Here is a 19243-nt window from a genome sequence, read left to right as displayed (position 1 = left end):
TTCTTGCTAATATCCAATCTAAATCTCCCCTCTTGCAGTTTGAAACCGTTACCCCGTGTCCTATCATTACAATCCCTGATAAAGAGTCCCTCCCCATCCTTCCTGGAAGCCCCCTTTTAGGTACTGGAATTCTCTCATCCTGGTCAAGGCCGCTTGTGGCATGGAGAGTATCGACCTCGTAACTATCTGAATTGCATCTTGGGCAGCAGCCTGGGTGCCGTGTCCCAAAACAGATGGGGTGCCTGCCAACAGGAGCCCGTGGTGGAGGAAACCCAGCAGCGCTGAGCCTGGTCCTTGTTGCAGAGGAGCTGGGAGAACTGGCTGGATCTCTTTCCGCCCCCCTCACCACGACGCCATTAAAATTTAAGAGTGAAAGTGGGAAGAATGGAAGGGAATTGAAGGCTCAATTCATTTGTAACCTCAAGCGTTAGCTGGAGTTGGTGCAAACCGCTGGCAAGGCAATTAAAGTGTCTTTTTAACGGGTTATTTTTGTCGCTTCACCAGGGTGGGAGCTCGAGACGCCAGGCTGTGAGCTGCCTGGGGTAGGGGCCATCCCTTTTGCTGCGCTGCTCTGATGTTTAATCCTTAATTGGGTTTTATTCACGAGCCCCGGCTGAGTCACAAGGAGAGACAAGGCGCAGAGATGCGGCTGGATGGACCACGGGGAGCAAAATGTCGGAGCTTCGGCGCCCAAGGCTCCGGGTTGGATCAGTCCTGGAAAAGAAGAGTAAAGGAACTTTGGACTTGTTTTGAAATTGTTGGGTGTTTTTCAGGAGTAAGCTCCAAGGATAAAAAACAATGAAAAAAACCAACCAGATTCTCTGAGAGTTCCTCTTAAATCCTGAGGATAATTAGGAGAAAACGAGAGCGAGTGTGTGAGCGCTGGGTTTTCTGAGCGAGAGTGTGATGACTATAAAACAGACCCGTCCCTTGAGCGCTGGTCAAACCTCACCTCGGTGAACTGCTACCACCGCTCTCCCCGTGGGACACGGCCGCTGCATCCCACATGGCAAAGGATGCCGTGACGATGATGATGAAGTCTAATTTCAGGCTCGTTTGGGAGACACCTTCCCGGGCACGTGCCCTGTCTGCAGCCAGGGAGAGGACTTGGGGCTTTAGGAAAGACCTTGCGGGGCTGGAGCGTGTCCAGAGAAGGGCAACGGAGCTGGTGAGGGGTCTGGAGCACAAGTCTGGTGAGGAGCGGCTGAGGGAGCTGGGGGTGTTCAGCCTGGAGAAAAGGAGGCCGAGGGGAGACCTTCTCGCTCTCTGCAGCTCCCTGAAAGGAGGGGGTAGCCAGGGGGGCTCGGTCTCTGCTCCCAAGGAACAGGCCATGGGACAAGAGGAAACAGCCTCAAGTTGCCCCAGGGGAGGTTTAGGATGGATATTAGGAGAAATGTCTTCATGGAAAGGGTTGTCAAGCATTGGAAGAGGCTGCCCAGGGCAGTGGTGGAGGCGCCATCCCTGGAGGTATTGAAAAGCCGGGCAGACGTGGTGCTGAGGGACATGGGTTAGTGGTGGTTTTGGCAGTGTCGGCTTGATGGTTGGACTCGATCGGAAAGGTCCCTTCCAACCTCGACGATTCTATGATTCTCCCTCTCTCGGGCTGTGGGGTGGGGGAATGCGGGTGCCCCGAGGGCACCAGGCACAAACCCCCCCGCCTTCATCCTGGTGACAAGCCTCGCATTTTCCTCTCTTTGCAGATTTTTCCCCCGTGTTGCTCGTTCCCTCCAACGTTTGAGTCCGTTTCCCAACGCAGCGTTGGAGGAATGTGGGCTCCAGTCCGGCTGAATTCATTTCTTGTGCAGCTCTGCCAAGAGAAACCGGGGATGAATCTGTTCTTCTCTGCAACATTCATTCATTCAGCTGCCGCCTGCCTTAACGCACCTCTGTTGCCTTGCGATCTCTCTCCACCTTGGTTATTTAGAGGAATGCTTTCTAAAAATAGCTGCCCGGTTTGATGTCTTTCCGGTATTATTCCGTGTAGCGCTAAAAACCTGCCTAGAAAGGCCGTCCAGTTCATTGACGTTCCCTTAAAATACAGCTAATCCACGTAATCTCATTATAGTAGTAGGTGATTATTCTGAGAGCGAGCTTTAGCAGTGGTCGGGCAAAGCCTTTTTATTCCCCATCTATTATCTGGATGGCTAAAAGTCACTGGGAATGTGGTTTTGTTTTTTGCTCGGCCTGTTTTAGGACCAGGACTTAACAACGTTTTTGTTTTAAAGCTCTAGAAAATCTCCCGCATTACGTTTTTTTTGATGATGCCGGCACATTTCTTTCGCTGCCGCTGACTTTCACCTTTGCTGGCTGCTGGCATCCCATGACTGCGCGCGGCGGTCTCCCAGAATCATGAGACCGGGAAGCACTAAAACAACAACAGAGACCTTTTTCCCCAGGGTAGGAGAGGGGGAGCTTTGCCGCGAGAAGTTGTTCCTGTGGGATTCCTGCTCTCCAGCGTCTCCCTGGGAGCGTGGGACCTTGTGGTGTGGAGTGATGGGACGAGGGGTGATGGCTTCAAATTGGAAGAGGGGAGATTTAGATGGGATATTGGGAAGAAATTGTTTGCTGTGAAGGCAGTGAGCCCCTGGCCCAGGTTGCCCAGAGAAGCTGTGGCTGCCCCATCCCTGGAGGGGTTCAAGGCCAGGTTGGCCGGGGCTTGGAGCAACCTGGGCTGGTGGGAGGTGTCCCTGCCCAGGGCAGGGGGGTGGGACTGGATGGTCTTTAAGGTCCCTTCCGACCCAAACCATTCCATGATTCCTCTCGAAGATGATGGAGCCAAGAGCACGTGGCTGGAGGTGCAGCTCCCCCGACCCCCAGTGGTGTCGCCTGGGAGGAGAGGGGGGCACTGGGGGGCTGTTTCTGGCTGGGGCGCTGGGCGAGTCACTGCACCGGGTAGTTTTACCCCCCCGTCCTCTCTCGGTCGCCGGGGGAGCATCTCTGTTGCCGCGTTGAGGCTGCGGCAGCGTGGGGCCATCGCTGCGGGACTGCAGTGGGAGGAGTGGGGGTGGAAACCTCTTACAAAGCGGTTTCTGCAGGCAAACGCAGGGGTTTTTTTCCTCTCCGTAAAGCCTGTCGTCGTCGTTTTCCCAAGCTGAGCGTGCAGATCTGCAAGCGGTCCAGCCCCGTCCCCCAAAATAAACGGGATGAGATTTGTCAGCGAGCAGAAGGATTAAGGGAGAGGTCGCAGACCGGCTCCGAGAGACACGAGCGCAAGCACTTTTGGGAGGTCCCAGCGCGGTGTTTGGAGAGGACATCAGGCTCTCCGCTCCCAGAGGTACCTCCTGGGGGCCCATGGAGGGTAGGGGCGAGTCGAAGGACTCGCTCTGCCATCTCTCTCCCGCTGGCACGCGCTGCACGTACCTCCTTTGGGGCAAATTCCTGCTGAAGGTTCCTCACTCACAGTAAAAAAAAAAAAAACAAAACCAAAAAAAAAACCAAAACCCCTTTAGGGCTGTATCTGTATTTTTTAAAATTATTATTTTTTTTAATAACCATCCCGCTTTTGCTTATCTTGGTCCAACCCCTCCAGTGATAACACAGGCAAAGCCCTGACCCGCGGCGTCCTGGGGAGCGAAGGCCCGGCTCGCCGATGAAATGCCGGCGGAGAGCGGATCTTCTCGCCTCTTTTTTAGAAGAAAAGACCGTAGGTGCCAAACCAAAAGGGCAAAGCGATTTGCCCCGGTGAGGTATCGCGTTTCCATTCTGATTTATGGCTCGGGGAGAGGCTTCTGAGTCATCCGTTCTAGGAATTGCTTTATTTAGGTAACGGAAATAATTCTGCTGGTTTTAAATCAATGTGTTGTCAGCCAGTAACAGCCTGTGCGGCGTGAAAACCGCGGCTGAGGCTGAAGAGGGAGAAGGATGGAGGCTACAGGTGCAGCAAAACGCGCCGGCTCCGACGTCTGTCTGTCTGTCGTGGACGGCTTGACCCAGGCAGATGCCCTCATAGAGACAGAGCTGGGTTTTTCCAACTTAATACCGTGTCAAACAAATGTATTTAGGCCGGTGGGAGAGGGCGCGTCGGCTGCGGGGCGCGGGTGCTGAGCCATGTTTGTTCAAGGCACTGTCTGGTTGCTGTCTGGCTGCCGGACCGCCGAGCCCGGAGCGGTTTCATGTGTTCATCCCGCTGGGAAACGAGACTTTTTCCCCCCGCCTCCCCGCCACGTCTCGCCTGCGTTCAGCCATTCGCAGCCCCCTGCCACGGCTGATTTCCCAAAACCGCCTGCCTGGCCGGGAGCAGCCGGGTGCCTTTCCCACACCGCTTAAAATCCCCGCGAGCGTCAGCGAGTTCTTCATTGTTTTCTGTTCTTTCTGTTAAACTAATGAGCGTTTTCTGATATTTTTATTTTCGTTCGCGGGGTGATTTGTCCTGGCCACAAGTGCCCTAGCCGTTAAAGGAGGAAAATTCCCATTTTCCCACGGGAGGTTCGGGCAGCAGAGGTGACTTTGCGGTGCTGGGTGATGCTGCTCCGCTCGCTTATGGTACAGTCGCGTGCATGGGAAAACTGTGTGTGTGTTACCACTGTTCAAGCCCCGGCTCTGGGGTCATTTTTATGCTGCTTCCCTTTGTTTTTGCCTTCTCCCTCCGGCTTTTCCCACCAAATTTCACCTTTAAAGGAAGGGTCAGCGCTATTTGGTGCCTTATGGCCTTTTGCTGGTGGCAGTCGTCTTCTCGATGGGTTTTTCTTTGCATCCTGGTATTAAAAGCATCCGATTAATCCTAGTTTCGGGAAAATACGATCCACTCCTGAGCAGGTTGCACGGCTGTTGTTTGGTACAGCCGGGTTGTCAGGGCATGATAGATCCCAAAGGGAAAAATACCCTTTGGGGAGAAACGGGTTACTTCAGATCACCCAGGGTACCTGATGTGCCGCGCATCGGCGGCCCTAGGGAAGCTGGGAGGATAAAGCCCGAGCTCAGAAACCGGGAGCGCGCTCGTGGATTTGCCTGTAGTAATCTCCGACTCTTTGCTCTAAGCAGCTCTGGCGTAAGAGGGTCTGATTCTGCCCGAGGGGGGAAGGCTCTGCCGGTGATAATCAGCAAGAGCTTCGCTCAGAGGAGCTCACAACCGCAGCCTCCTGACTTTGCAGCTTGCTTTTAGGCAGGTCCACGCATTTTCCGGTGTCTGGGCACAGGCTTGTGGTGCTTTCTGGGGTACCAGGGTAGGGTGTCGCTGGTGGAGACCCCACCACTGAGGGAGCCGAGGAGACACGGCACAAGAGCGTCGCTTGTTCTTCAGCATCCTTCGAAGGCCGAGCGGTTCCTGTCGTTGGCTGGATTCAGCGTGAAGTTTGGGGAACAGCTGAGGTGGGGCTGGTTTTGCTGGGATGGGTTTTGCCCCGCCCCGTTTTCCTGTTTCCCTGGAATCCCGTCTGCCAAATCTGATCTCCCAATGTGTCTTTTTTTTTCTCCTGGGGGGCCGGTGCAGAGCCACAGCCCGTAGGCGGCGGGGCGTGTGGTGGAGGGTCTCAGGATGGGCAGGACGTGGGGGGCCCCCCAAGTCCGTGATGGAAACCTCGTACCCCTGGGGGGTGCGGGAGGTTGCAAAGCAGGGAATCAGATCCTGTAGGTTATGGCTCGAGCTGCAGGAGGGAAGGGAAGGAGGCTGTTTGCCAAGACAGGAGCAGAAGCATTGCCTTTACCTGCGGTCAGCCCTGAAGAACGACCCATCCCAGGGCTCTCCGCGGGATGTTCCTGCAGAACTCGGCACCAGGAGCCCGTGTTTATTGATGGGAAGGACTAATTAAGTTTCAGCCTTGGAGCAGTCGCTGGCCTGGGAGCTAAGAGCTACGGGAGGCTTGCCAGTATTTCCCTCTGCTTCAGTAACTCCGTTACTGTGACTAAAGCTTGGAGAGATTTCCTGAAGTCCACCACGGGAGCAGCGGGCACCGAACTCCCCGGACTTGGTCCGCTGTGCCCTCCGCCGCGGGGTCTCTCCTGCGGGTCGGAGATGGCCCCCACCGGGCCCGGCGGGGATGCTGCTGCCGCTGCGGCATGGGGACAGGCCAGGCAGAGATAAAGGATGTGGAAAAGGCTTTTTCTGGGGGATGGGGCATGCGGGGGCGAAGAGAGGGAACGTAAAAATGAATCTCATCGTGCTCCCGCCTGATCTACCCGATAAAGGAATCAATAAGCTGAGCCTGTACGATGAAGACAGCCCCTGCCAGACCCCTCCTGCTTTGCAGCGCGGTCTTTAATCTCGGACCCGGTTGAAAAGGCCTTTGAAATGTAATGGTTTGCAGGATCCGGCCCTTTACAAGGTGTTCAAGCGAGAGATCGCCGTTATCCTCCTTTAATTAGCACCTGTGGTGCTCTGTTAATAACAGACATCTTGTTAGGACACTTGAGCTTTAATGAATTCATCCAGCTAGAGAGATCGCTGCCGCTTGGAGGGGGTTTCGGGGTAAAGGAAAAGCTCATCACAACCTCGTGGTCAGGCCTTGTGCTGGGAAACACTGGGAGCTCGCTGGGAGAGGGCAGCGGAGAGCCCGTGTGAGGGCACCCAGAGCCTCCCCGAGGGCACCCAGAGGCACCCAGAGCCCCCCCCCCGAGCCCATGCGACGGCACCCAGAGCCCCCCGAGGGCACCCAGAGCCCCCCCCAAGCCCATGCAAGGGCACCCAGAGGCCCCCAAAAGTCCATACGAGGGCACCCAGAGCCCCCCATCCTTCCGAGGAGTGAAGGGAGCAGACAGGTCAGCGCAAATCCCAGCAGCAACACGGGGGCAAATGCTTTCCTTGCGCGGAGTGGTATGGGAGAGAGACAGAAAGAGCTGTAGAATAAAAGAAAATTTCTTAATTCCTCTGTTTTTTGCATTGAATGGCAGAAGGGGGCCCAATTATAACGTCCCAGGAGCGATATGGGAGCTCCTGACCCTTCCCTCTGGCCATGCCGCAGGTTTGAACGATGACTTTGACGTCGCACGTAGTTATTAAATCCATGGGATTTATGATCTGCAGACCAGGAGAATTTTCCAACAGGGAAAATTTTTGGTATACGCTTTCTGCAAGTACCCCAAGGCTTTCCCAGCTTTAAAACTAGGATAGATGGGCGGGAGAAAAGGCGATGGGAATGAAAATAGCCCACAAATCCCTTAAAACTATTGTCCCTTTGTGCTTTACCATCTTCCAGAACCCCGGCAAAAGCCTCTGAGCGCACGAGCAAAAGATTGGGGTGACTCCACCGGTATAAACAAGTCGGATTTATTCTCCCTGTGCATCGTCTTGGTGTCACCACAAGTTTTATTGCTCTCTGCTCCTGCCCCTCTGTTGTGCTTCAGGATCCGCTTGTTGGCTGGATCCTGCTGCTGTTTGCCCTGAAGCTCCCATTGAATTCAGCTTTTCAAGCGGGTGGCGGATCCCGGCCTCATCAGCTGGAAAACCCCTGGGACTGTGGTTCGTAGTTCTGTGAAAACAGACCCATTTTCCATCATCTGCAGCCAAATAGCATCGCCGCTGCTTTTGTGACCGCTGTGGGTCTCAGCGGTTATTTTCATTAGGCCACTGAAATAATTCTTTTTCATTACACTAGACTGGGAGAACCCAGAAGAGAGGAAAAAAAACAGGATTGCTGATGATGAGGTTCCCGAAACTCCTCCTTGGTTAGCTTCAGTGCCGCCCCAGGATCCAGCCCTTCCTTGGAAATGCATGTTTAAATAGTCAGATGGTTGTTTCCCTGCTCCATTTTCCAGGCATCAGCTGCTCGGATAATTTGGGAGCAGCACCCAGGCTGCATGCACGCTTTACTTCGTTTCTTTAGCGCTCCTAATGAGATAACCGGTCAAAAGTGATGTCTGGTTTGGATGATGGAGAGCACGGGCAAAAATAACCCTTTCAGGGAAGGCTGGTCAGCCCGATCCTTTGGGTTTGTCTCGCTTGGAGGAGGCAAAGAGAAGGACAAACAGAGACAGCGGTCAGTCCCGTGGGAGCGTGTTGCCCGCTGTTCCCTTGGCCGCGGTGCATCTCCCCGTGTTCACCACCAGCTTTTCCCCCCGGTGAGAGGGACCCAGCCACCGGAGCGAGAACAGGAGCACGGCTGGCATCCCTCGGGGCCATCCTTTTAGGGGTCATTCTACCTCAGCGCCTCTAATTGCAGAAGATGCTGCAGGGTCATCACTCAGCTGGGGCCTGAGACGTAGCCAGGAGCACCATCGCTTTGCTCGTGAGACGAAACAGGGCTCTTTCTTCCCTTTTAGCCTTATGCAGCGCGTTTTCCCTTTCAGTGCTTCTGGAACTGTACTAATTATTAATAATTAAGCTGACGGGGCAAAACTTGGTTTCCTTCCATTGCGTCTAGAGTAAGCCAAGAAGCTCGGCGTGGGAGCCAGCACCGCGTCCCGTCCAGCCCTACCTGGTCCCAGCAAACCCCGTGAAGTTTGGTTCATAGTGCCAAAAAAGCCGAGAAACGGGGTGGATTCTGGGTGCTGGGGCTGAGAGACGGAGGTTCAGAGGTGGATCTCAAACCCAACGCGGCACCTTCTTGAAGCAGATTGACCCAAGCGCTATTTCACAGAGTTCCCTTTGCCAGTTGGGAATTTTTTTGCTACTTTTCTTCGTTTTTTTACCTCCTCAGACATCCAGGAGACCTGTGAAGAGATTGAGGTCTTCAACGCAGCCTTGAGAAACTCAGGTTAGTCACCCCAAGTGGAAAAGCTCCGGTTTTCCTGCAGCCAGACGTACCTCTTGCCGTCCCCTGGTTGCTCGTCAGGTCCAGCCTGTCCTTAAACCTCCCCGTGGTCCTCAGACCCCCGACTGCCTTCTTGGGGTTTCATCAGCATCTGTTCCCTTTCCGTGGCCGTGCAGTCGGCTTGCAACGCGGGGGCAGCCTTCCCGCGCAGGTTGCCCTTTTCTGCTGTCCTTGCAGAGCCTTGGGATTTATTTACCTTCCTTTTCCCCTTGACTCCTTGTTTCTCATCCTTTTTTTCCCCGCTCCCGTGACTACGGACCAAGGCACCTCTCTGGCTTCGCCCCGCTTCCTAGTAGGGAGAGCGGCTTTCTCTGTTCAAGAGATGCAAAAGCCGGCATTAGATAATTGCTGAATTGTAGAGAGGCTGTAATTATTTTTGCTTCCAACTACAAGAGCGAGCAGCCTTTGCCAAACATCTTGGGAACTGCTGGCAGATGCTCTTTGGAGGGTATCCCTGCCCTGCCCACGTCCCTCCCCGCCCATCGTACGGTCCGTACGTCTTTATTTTAACCGTTAACCGATTCCCGCTTCCAATCGCTGCGCTGTGCCGGCCTCGAGCGTTACAGTTCGCTTCCATCTTTAATGATGGATGGTTGCAAACCGAAACAAAGCTCGGTATTTGATGTTTTCCCTGTCGTTACCCTGGATAACTTCTGCCAGAGAGCAGGAGGGGTACCGCCGGCGATGCCCGATGCTTGGGGAATGCAGAGTGATGGACCAGGCTGTGAACCCACTGCCGGGTTAATGGAGCAGCTCTGGTGATTAAGGGCTGTAACAGAGGCTTTATTCTGGCACAAAGAACACAGCGGGAGCAGATCCACGGTAATTTTATTTTATTTTCCCCTCTCTGAGCAGCACTGAGTCATCTGGGACGTCCCCCTGCGAGGTCCCAGCCCTTGTCGTGCAGCTGGTTGGTCCCTGCAGGTCTCCCGGGCTTCAGAAGGACCTGGTGGTCCCCTCGGTGGGTGGCACGGGACATCGGTCTGCACGTGGGTCTCGTGGCAAAGGGGGGGTGCAGCAAAATGAGGTGTCGGGGTGTGTTTGGGAGCAGGACGGAGGCCAGGCGGGAGGAGGGTGTCCTCGTTTCTCTGAGATTCATAAACATCTGCAGGGAGACGTGGTAGGTCGAAAGCTTCGCTGAGCTGATCATCTGGAAAAAAGAAAAGCCCGGCCATTTCCTAACGCTTCGTACCGTTCATTCAGTTCTCTTTCTAAATTAAGTAACTGCAGGTGAAAAATCACGGTGTTTTATCTAGAAGGGCTTTGAGGGCTTTGGGCCATCTTTTCCCAACTGAAGCGTCTGCAAGAGGTGGTCCCTTGCCCGTGACCATGCTTGCGTGGTGACCTGCCACTGGAAAAGGACATTTTGTCAGGAATATCCCCAAAATATTGGCATCCTCTGTGCCGCTGGCTAAACCTGCATCCTTGTCCCCAGTATTTGCCCGTTATGCCGTTGCCAGCAGTTGGGTGAGGGGTCTTGCATGGTGCCAGCAGGTTCCTCTGCTGCTTTTCTCCTCCTTAAAAGCCAGTGCATCTTGATAAGAGACTCCTCCATCGCTCGGGGCAGCACGTGTTAGCACGGAGAGGCTTTGGAATATGGGGTTATGCTCCTGGGACGCCACAACTCCCTGTTGCTCCCCTTGCTTGCGTGGGGTCTGCGTTCATTTGCTCCAGCTTCTTGATGCCAAGGGTGTCGTGAAGTCTTTTCATATTAATAGGAGGTGAAAACCCACAATTTAAACATTATATCATTTATCTCTCTATGTATATTTATTTATTCGGCTGTATTTTCAAAGAGCACCACAGGACACTATATTTATCTTGTATATGTGTCTTGTTTGCGCGGAGGAGTTCTTGGGCCTGTGGAACCACGACCTCCTGGAGGAGGAGAGCAAGGCTGCCTCCGAAGGCAGTAGCTGCTAAACTTGGACAGATGAGGGAGTTGTTTTTTGCGGTGTCTGGGTGCCGAGCGCATCCTCACGAAGGACGCGGTGAGAGATGAAGTCAGCTCCTGTTTTCCCACCGGTTCATCCCACCCTTGTGTCCATCACCAGCGAAGCCGCCGGAGAAGCAGGGGGATGGTTGCCCACGCCGAGCTGCTCTTGGCAGAGCCGGCCGCTTGAGCTGCTTGTCACGGGCGCCACTGATGGATGGCGAATCCCTGCGGCTAACGCCACGGCTCGTCCGTCTTAAGGAGGATGCTCTCCTCCTTCCGCCGGCGCACTGGAGGAGAAACGAGCCCTGTCGTTAGCGGCTTGCGCGCCCCGGGCTGCGCAACGCCGGAGCAGCTCTCTTTAGAAATGCGCTAAAATCGCGTGGTTTGCGGCGTAAGGGAAAGGGTTGGCAGCTCCTCGCGCGGAGCCAGCAGCATCCCCAGGCTGCTGCCGAGGTTTGCTGGGGGACCCTGAATTCAGGGGGTGTCCCACCCTCTCGCAGCCGGTTTTTAAGGCTCTTTTTTGCTCTTTGGGTGGCACCACCTTGTTTGCCCAAGCGATTTTGGTCGTTATAGGCTGAAAAACTCAGTGGCCCTCTCTGCTGCTCGGCAGGGAGGGTTCATGCCCTCGCAGGCTGCTACCGCACCTTCCTCACGGCGCGGTGGAAACGGGCAGTCGAGGACGTAACGTGCTCTCTTTGCCTTCTGCAAATCGCTCTGTAACATTTTCAGACAGATTAAAATTTAAAAAAAAAAAACCCCAACAACCTAATAAAGGGGAAAGGAAGAGTTACGGTTTTCTGTGTGTTCCAAATCGAAACGGAAAAATTAACCACCTGAAAAATGCTGCTAATGATGCCTGCCTTCGGGAGGGGATAACTAATGAGTCTCCGAAAGGTCACAGTTTTGCTCGTGGTTAACCTTCAGCAAGCCATTTCGTAGGCAGCGCTGCTATCAAATGAATCCGTCTCCTCTTTTCTTCCAGGAGCGGGGCTGAGACCTGCCGAGGGATAACCGGGCAGCGCGGCGCGGGGAGCTCCTCCGGCCAGCTGTGAAAGATCGATCGGATGGCCTTCGGCTTCGCCAGCGTAAGACATACGAGGGGAAGGTGCTGGAACTGCAAACGTGGAAACTTCCTGCACTGAATGCAGCCGAGAAAGTGAGTTTTGGCCCGCAAAATATTTGCTGCCGCCGAGATTTCTATCCGCTGATGTGGAAGATGGGGTCTGCCCGTACCCAAAAGGGAGCGACGAGAAGGGCGAAGCTTTGCTGACCGGTGGGGAGCCTGGCCAGCGCCTGGATGCGCTTCGCTGGTGGGGAAAACACTGTCAAAACTTGTGGGCAGGGGGGGTTTGGGGCTGCGGAGGGGCCATGGGGCTGCTCTGGGCTCTGCCCCGCGGCGGGGCGGGCCGGCTGCCCCGGCACTGAGACGCCGGGGACGCGGGGCCGGGCGTCCGGCTGTACCGCCAGCTCCACGCTTCGGCATCGTCTCGGGGATATCGGAGAAGGAAAACGAGAGAGTGGCTGAAAAATGTAGCACTGCTGATCTTTAAGCCTCAAGAAAAATAACCTAGAGATCGCCGGGCCGCGGTTATCCGCGTTGCTTGAAAAGTCTCTTCTGCCCCTTGATTTCTCACCCAGTTTAAAACATTTTATTCATGTGTGTGTGTGTGTGTGTGTGCTCGCATCTATTTTCACCGCATCTGCGTGTCATCTTGAAGCCATGGGCATCTGTAAGTAATAATGAGGCACTTGATTTCCAACCACGTTTGTGACCTGGAAGCCCTTCGACTCTCCCAGCTTTTCAAGTGACGAAGAGGAACGAGCCGAAAGAGGACGGAGCCCGCGATGGCAGAGAAGTGCGACTGCATCGCCAGCATGTACGGGTACGACCTGGGCTGTCGCTTCATTAATTTTCGCCCCTTGGGCTTTGGGGCCAACGGGCTGGTGCTGTCAGCCCTCGACAGCAAGAGCTGCCGCAAAGTGGCGGTAAAGAAGATCACCATCGGCGACGCGCGGAGCATGAAGCACGCTTTCCGGGAGATCAAAATCATCCGCCGCCTGGACCACGACAACATCGTGAAGGTGTACGAGGTGTTGGGGCCGAAGGGGACCAACCTGCGTGGGGATTTTTTCAAGTTTAACATGGTGTACATCGTCCAGGAGTACATGGAGACGGACCTGGCGCGGCTGCTGGAGCAGGGGAAGCTCGCCGAGGAGCACGCCAAGCTCTTCATGTACCAGCTGCTGCGGGGGCTGAAGTACATCCACTCCGCCAACGTCCTCCACCGCGACCTCAAGCCGGCCAATATTTTCATCAGCACGGAGGACCTGGTGCTGAAGATCGGTGACTTCGGGCTGGCCAGAATCGTGGACCAACATTACTCACACAAGGTAGGTGATGCTGAATCGCCGGGGCCGGTGCTCTCTTGGCGAGCTGCCGGCCGGCACGGGGAAGCGTCGAGTGCGTGTAGGGTGAAGCGGTCTGACCGTGGTGGAGAAACTGGTCCTTGAGCCTGTTTGGGCACTGTAAGCCCTGCTGAGGTGGTCACTGGTGGTAGTTGTCCTCCCCACCCCAAGCCAGGAGGTGTTTCCTGGGCAAAGCGCGCGCAGGTTGAGCTCTGCCAAGCGTGTCCCAGGGCTCTCCAGCGCTGCAGAGCACCGAGCAGGGCGCAGGAAGGGTTCGAGTGCCGTTCAGGTGCTTTATAGCACATTTATCAAATATATACTTATATATTTTATTCCGTCCCAGCAAGGGACTGTGGGCAGGTGTGCGGTTGCTCGCGTTCCTTAAATGACTAAACTTTCTTTGCTGCTTTTATAAAATGCGAGCTGACGTTCATCCCCGCAGTGGAAGCGTGGGCAAAGGGCGCCTGGCGCGTCTGCAGCCACTCCGCTCGTCTTTGTCCTCGCTTCAGTGCTTTTTAAAGTTTAAAAAAAACTGGCTTTTAAAAAACCCACCTCCCTCTGAATTACACTTATTTAATCGTAAGGAAAGCGGGATGGGTCTTTGAGACACAGTCACGTTCTTTTATCCGAGGTCAAGATCCCAATAATGTATAATGTTTCTTGCTCTTTGGTACTTACCTACTATATTATAATGGGATAAGAATTGTGAGTGGCTGGGGGCACAGTCCCACTGCTGCCCTCCTCGGGGCAGGGGATGCCCGGAGTCCCCCAGGATGCCCCCAGGCCCAGGCATCCCCTGCCACCCCATCCCTCGGTCCACGCACGCCTTCTCACGGCAGTCGGGCTGGGATGGAGAAGGGAAAGGAGGAATGAAGCCAAATGCAGGAAGACGAATACCTGTCGTTGAGTTAGGGGAAATCTGTCCCCTCCTTGGAGGATCTTTGGGACTGGCTCGGTTTTCCTCTTCTGCTGCTGTCACCAGTTTTTCTCCGTCTGCCCTGGGGAGGCCACAGCTGGAGCACTGGGTCCGGTTCTGCGCTCCCCGGTTCACGGAGGACAGGGAACTGCTGGAGAGGGGACAGCAAAGGGCTATGAAGATGATGAGGGGACTGGAGCACATCTCTTATGAAGAAAGGCTGAGGGATTTGGGTCTCTTCGGTCTGGAAAAGAGACGACTGAGGGAGGGATCTTATCAACGCTTATAAATACTTAAAGGGTGGGTGTCAGGAGGATGGGGCCAGGCTTTTCTCAGTGGTGCCCAGCGACAGGACAAGGGGTAACGGGCACAAACTGGAACACGGGAAGTTCCACCTAAACATGAGGAGGAACTTCTTTCCTTTGAGGGTGGCCGAGCACTGGAAGAGGCTGCCCAGAGAGGCTGTTAAAAGAGCTGCATTTTTTTCCTCTAACAAACAGAATTCAGCATGGCAGCCTGGAGCAGCGAAGCCCTCCCGGTGGGATAACCCTGGATGTGTTGCTCTGTTTTGGGATAGAGGGGGATGGCATCCCATGGCTGCCCCTGGGCTCTCCCTTGCCTTCGGGAAAGGGAGGTTGGAGCTGGGAGCAGGTTGCGGTGGCTTCGCTGGTGGAGCAGCTCAAGGTGGGACCCTAGCAGTAACAGTGGGCAGGCAGCGTGGGAGGGAAGGAGGCAAGGAAAAACATGTAAGAAGTCTCCGTAACACACAATCCTGATGCTAGTGGGTTTTAAAGGGAGTTGGAGATGTTTAATGCTGGTTGCCATCCAGGCTGGAGGTTTGGAGCAGTGGAGGAGCGTGGTGGAGGCTTCATCGACTCACAGATCCACGTGATCCCAGGAGAAAGCAAAGTATCGCATGGTCTACACCGGTAGACGTGATGCAGTCTGCAGCCCCTTTCTGGTTAAACTTACTCTTTGGTGTTGTAAGATAAGATAAAATCATAGAATCACAGAATGGTTTGGGTTGAAGGGACCTTAAAGGCCAGCCAGTGCCACCCCCTGCCCTGGGCAGGGACACCTCCCACCACACCACGTTGCTCCAAGCCCCGGCCAACCTGGCCTTGAACCCCTCCAGGGATGGGGCAGCCACAACTTCCCTGAAGAAAATCTATTTTCTTGAGCTGGATGTTTGTGTGGATGAGTTCAGTGTCCCCCATGGACCCGCCGTTGCGTCCGTGCCGAGGTTTAAATACGTTTTGCATTTACTGGTGGGTTTCCGTCCAGCTCTCATTTGGGCATCGTTGCTTTGCGCAGGGAGGCGGGGAAGGGGAGAGGGAAAAGGATGGCAAAAAGGGGATCTAGTGAGCCTGAAGCTGAGCCCTGATCCGTTCTGATTTCAGGTTTGGGGAGAGACAGAGCCTGGGGAAAGGGAAGAAGGTTTGCAAGGGACACTGGGGAGGGAGTGCGGGGTCCGTGTCACTGCTGCTTCCCTCTGCCGTGCTCCCTTCCTCACCGGTTATTTTGTTTCCTAGCTCGGGAAGAGGCTCCTGGCTTTTTAAGTGAGTGTTGGTTGGGTTATTTTTTTAAGTCAGGTGCGTTCAGAGGCTTTTCCCAAGGGAATGTAGCTCCTGGAGCAAAGCCCTGCAACCGTGAATGCAGAAAGTCACTGATTTAAGGAGCATCGTCTCGTCAGAGACCGCGGGATCGGGGTAGGAGTCGTCTGTCCTTGTTTGCTGCAGAATTGTTGTTTTTTCTAAGCAATTTTCCATCGCCTTAATAACAGCCGGTGCAGCGGGAAAGAGCTGTCAAGGGCTTCATGCTGGGATGTAACTTTTCAAGATGCCGTCATCCTCCGGTTCCTCCCGGGGGTGGGAGGCTGGAGCAGCAGGGCAAAAAACCGGCAGAGCCCCAACTGTGCAAGAGAGACCTGGATACCGCTCCAGAGCAGAGCCAAAAATAGCAGCGCTGCCGTGAGCATCCAGCACCGCAAATAACGTCACTTATTCATAAATTCCGGCGACGGGGCGGACTGTGTTTGCCGAAGCCGGGTGACGGGCACTGGAAAGGCGGAGGTGCGACAGGGGGGTTTGGATGGGGCTTGGGTCAATCCCGCCTTTGATTTTCAGCTCTTCTCAGATGACTCAGAAAAATCAATTCCTTTCCGTGTTTCTCTTTCAACCTCCGCATTCCTCAAGGGCTCACACGGATTTACAAGCTCCTTGGTGTCTGCTCTTGCAGAAAGCGTCAGCAAGAGGGAGAGGAGCGGAGCATCACCATGTCTGAAGCTCCGTCCTGCTGCCCGCCGGCGTTGAGCGGAACAGGGATCCTTACACCCCAAATTTTGGTGCTGCCAGCCGGTGCTAACGCAGAGCTGCCCAAAAGCAGACGAAATCCTCCTCCCTGAGCCATTAATTGCTGTAAAGACCCAGTAGATCCACACCTCTGAAGGCAGTGGAGAGCTGCACCGCTAACTTAATGTTTTCTTGCAAGGCTTTGCGGCGAGGAAGGGTCGCCTTAAGCACTTGGATTTTTTTTTTTCCCTGAGGACGTTTTGTATCTGGAATGCGCTTAGCCTGGTCGCTGCTAACACGAAAAATTGCAGGTTGTGTGTTGTCATTCGTCTGAAAGGTCGCGGCTCTTCTGACCCGACGTTTCTCAAATCTCAAACCGTCCTGCTGAGTGTTGAAGTGGCAAATAATAACCGCGGTAGATGGTGAGCAGAGTTTTAAACACGGTTTAGAAATACATCGACCGCCTAAATAACAGCCCTCACTTGACAATGTGTCGTGTTTACGTGGCTTGCAGCAGGCAACCGTTTAATTAGGATAAGTTGGTGGGAAAGGGAGAGCTCTCCTACTCTGGGCGATGTCCGGGACCACAGCGGGATGCTGGTCTTCGCCAGCCTTGAAGCGGAGCACCTGCGTGTGCGTTTCTCCCACCGTTTGCCCGGTGTTTGCTGCTCAGATCCCTTTCTCCATGGGGTAAGAGCAGCACGGGGGCATCTGTTCGTTTGACACTTCCCTGTAACAAATGAGATGGATTTCAAGGTGCGAAGGTCACGTCCAGATCTGGGTGTGCACCTTCACGGGCTGCTTAGACCTGACGGCTTAAAGTTTAGCCCTGTCTCAGATCAACACACTTCTAAGCTCACCGAGTGCTTATGTACCTGCAAACATCTCTTTAGGGCATCTCTTTAGCAGAAGAGAACCCTCAGGAGACGATCCTGTGTGTCCCCCTCTCTCTGTCACCCTGTCCCTTCCCCGATGCTCTCACCACCCAGCCATGCAGGCTCCGTTCTCTTCTTTCTTCCTACCCTTTATCCCCAGGAGTCGCTAATCCTGCTGTTTATCCCTCTAGAACATCTCCACGCTAATCCCTTTTACCTCCGTCGCTGCTGTTTGTGGTCTGAACGCTTTGCCGTGCGACTTGCTGCCCAAGCGGTGAGCGGAGGAGCGCTGGAGATGAAGATAAGGGGCAGCTCCAGCCTCCATGAAGTCCTCATGCAAAAACAGTCAAAGCCGAGCATTTCCCTTTTCATAAACCACCTCCTTACGGAGTGCAAGCATCTCGCCTTCACCCTCGGAGCGCTCTGCGATGCCCCCTTCGTCTGCAGCCTCGTGGTCCTGCTTGCCCCACACCTTCTCCCCATGGTCCAGCCCCTGCCTGCATTTCTTCAGGGCCTGCCTGGGTGTGTTTAGCTGCCAATCTTTCCATCCATCCCCACTCTTACGTCCTAATAAATATCTTTGGCTCCAAAGGAGAGTCCAGATGTGATCTGCCCAAAATTTGGGGGACAGGAGATAGAAAAGTGGGATGCCGTCCTCCCTTGAGCACCCTCAGCTCATGGTGGGCAGGAGGGATGGGAGAGCAGGGAGATAGCAAAGTCGAACATTAAAAATTGGCATAAATACCAATGAATGTCTAAACTTAAGGCTAATAAATGTTTTGGAGGATGGTCTCATGGCTGTGCATCCCATGTGGCGTGTCGCCCGGCGCTGGTCAGAGAGGGGCCACTGGGTTGGGTGGTCCCACCTGGAGAAGACAGCAGAAATACCTGCTGCATGGGGATACGGAGACTGGCTGAATCTCTTTACTGGGTGACGAGACAGCGAAGTGGGACGCTCTTTAGCGTGCCCACGTACAAGATAGACAGATTACCTCCTCTGGGGGCTCTGCCTGATGCCCCAACGCTCTTGGGAAGCGTCTGCATCGGGCTTCCAGGGGACCATCTCTCCCTTTTCCTGTTGGCCACATTAACTACAGCATTCATTGGCAGAAATTCCATGCTAAAGAGGGTGTGACAGCCCTTTCAGGGGAAGATCTCATGCTAAATAGTTTCCAGAACATCTTCAAATCTTTGAAGTCCTTCCTTCGTTTTGTACTTGCCGATCAGTGCCAACATAATAGCTTCCAGCTCCTCCAGTAAAACAATACAATTCCCAGGTGGGTGATCACGAGGAGGTCTTCAAAGGCGATGAAGACGTGGGATGTTGCTCCGTACTCATCTCGGAGGTGACCACCCTCTGCGTTCAGCCCCGGGGCAGCTGCCTGCGGCCCCGTGCAGCCAGGGCCGAGCCCCCCCGCTGTGACCCCGACTCGGTTCTTCTCCTTCCCTCTCCTCCGATGAAGCGCGGAATAGTCTGCGGTCCTGAAATAAATGTGCTCTGTCATCCCAAGCCCGTGAGAACACACATCATGTTGCTGGAGCCGCGCACAACGGCCTTTCGATTATTTTATTATGGAGCAACCTTCCTGCAAAGCCGGCGTCTTTCCCAGCCTCTCCTAGACCTGCCCGCCCTGCCTTTTAAAAAATAAGCTTAAAACCCGTGCTGCGAAGAGGCAGCAGCCTCAGGATTATTCCGAAAGCTTGGAGTTGGTGCTATTTTGAGTCCCTTCCTTGGCACTGCCGCCGCCTACAGCAGGAGCCGACCCGGCTCCCACGGATGCAGCAGCAGGAATGCCATTCCTGGCTGTGGATGGAAGTGTGGATACACAGGCTGTGGCTGGATCCCCCTGGATTTCCAGTTTGCGGGCACCTCTGTGGCTTTTCTGAGTACAGAAAGATGGATTTTGGTATGAAATATGCTCAGGAGAGGCTTTGGGCCGTGGCATTAGGGGTGCAGTAGGTGGTATCCCGAATTTCGGCATCCGCCTCAAGGAGACGTGCCCTTGGTCCCTCCAGCTCCGAGGAGGAGCTCCTGGCTTGGGCGCTGGTTGTTTTGGAGCACCGGCGGCTCTCGCTGCGCTCCCCATGTGCTGCCGTGCCGTGCCGTGCCAGCTTCCCTCGGCGCCCTCGGGACA

The 19243-nt window shown here is 54.6% G+C and overlaps 1 protein-coding gene across 7 annotated transcripts in view; it reads left to right on the top strand.

The window, feature by feature from the left end:
* MAPK4 (mitogen-activated protein kinase 4) overlaps positions 1 to 19243 on the top strand; it is a 47969-nt gene that overhangs the window by 9576 nt on the left and 19150 nt on the right. For 2 of the 7 annotated variants that reach the window (XM_074570211.1, XM_074570212.1), the window contains 2 exons: positions 11603 to 11776; positions 12339 to 13011. The exons of 1 other annotated variant lie outside the window; for it this stretch is intronic. In XM_074570211.1, the coding sequence (XP_074426312.1) occupies positions 12466 to 13011 (546 nt within the window). In that variant the 5' untranslated portion in view covers positions 11603 to 11776; positions 12339 to 12465. Of the gene's footprint in view, positions 1 to 11602; positions 13012 to 19243 lie in introns of all 7 variants that reach the window. 4 more of the 7 variants (XM_074570214.1, XM_074570213.1, XM_074570210.1 and 1 more) reach the window with 4 other exon arrangements.

Source organism: Larus michahellis, chromosome Z, assembly GCF_964199755.1.
Source record: "Larus michahellis chromosome Z, bLarMic1.1, whole genome shotgun sequence".
NCBI lineage: Eukaryota > Metazoa > Chordata > Aves > Charadriiformes > Laridae > Larus > Larus michahellis.
Note: the sequence above shows the minus strand (reverse complement) of the source record. Positions and strands in the feature narration are given on the sequence as shown.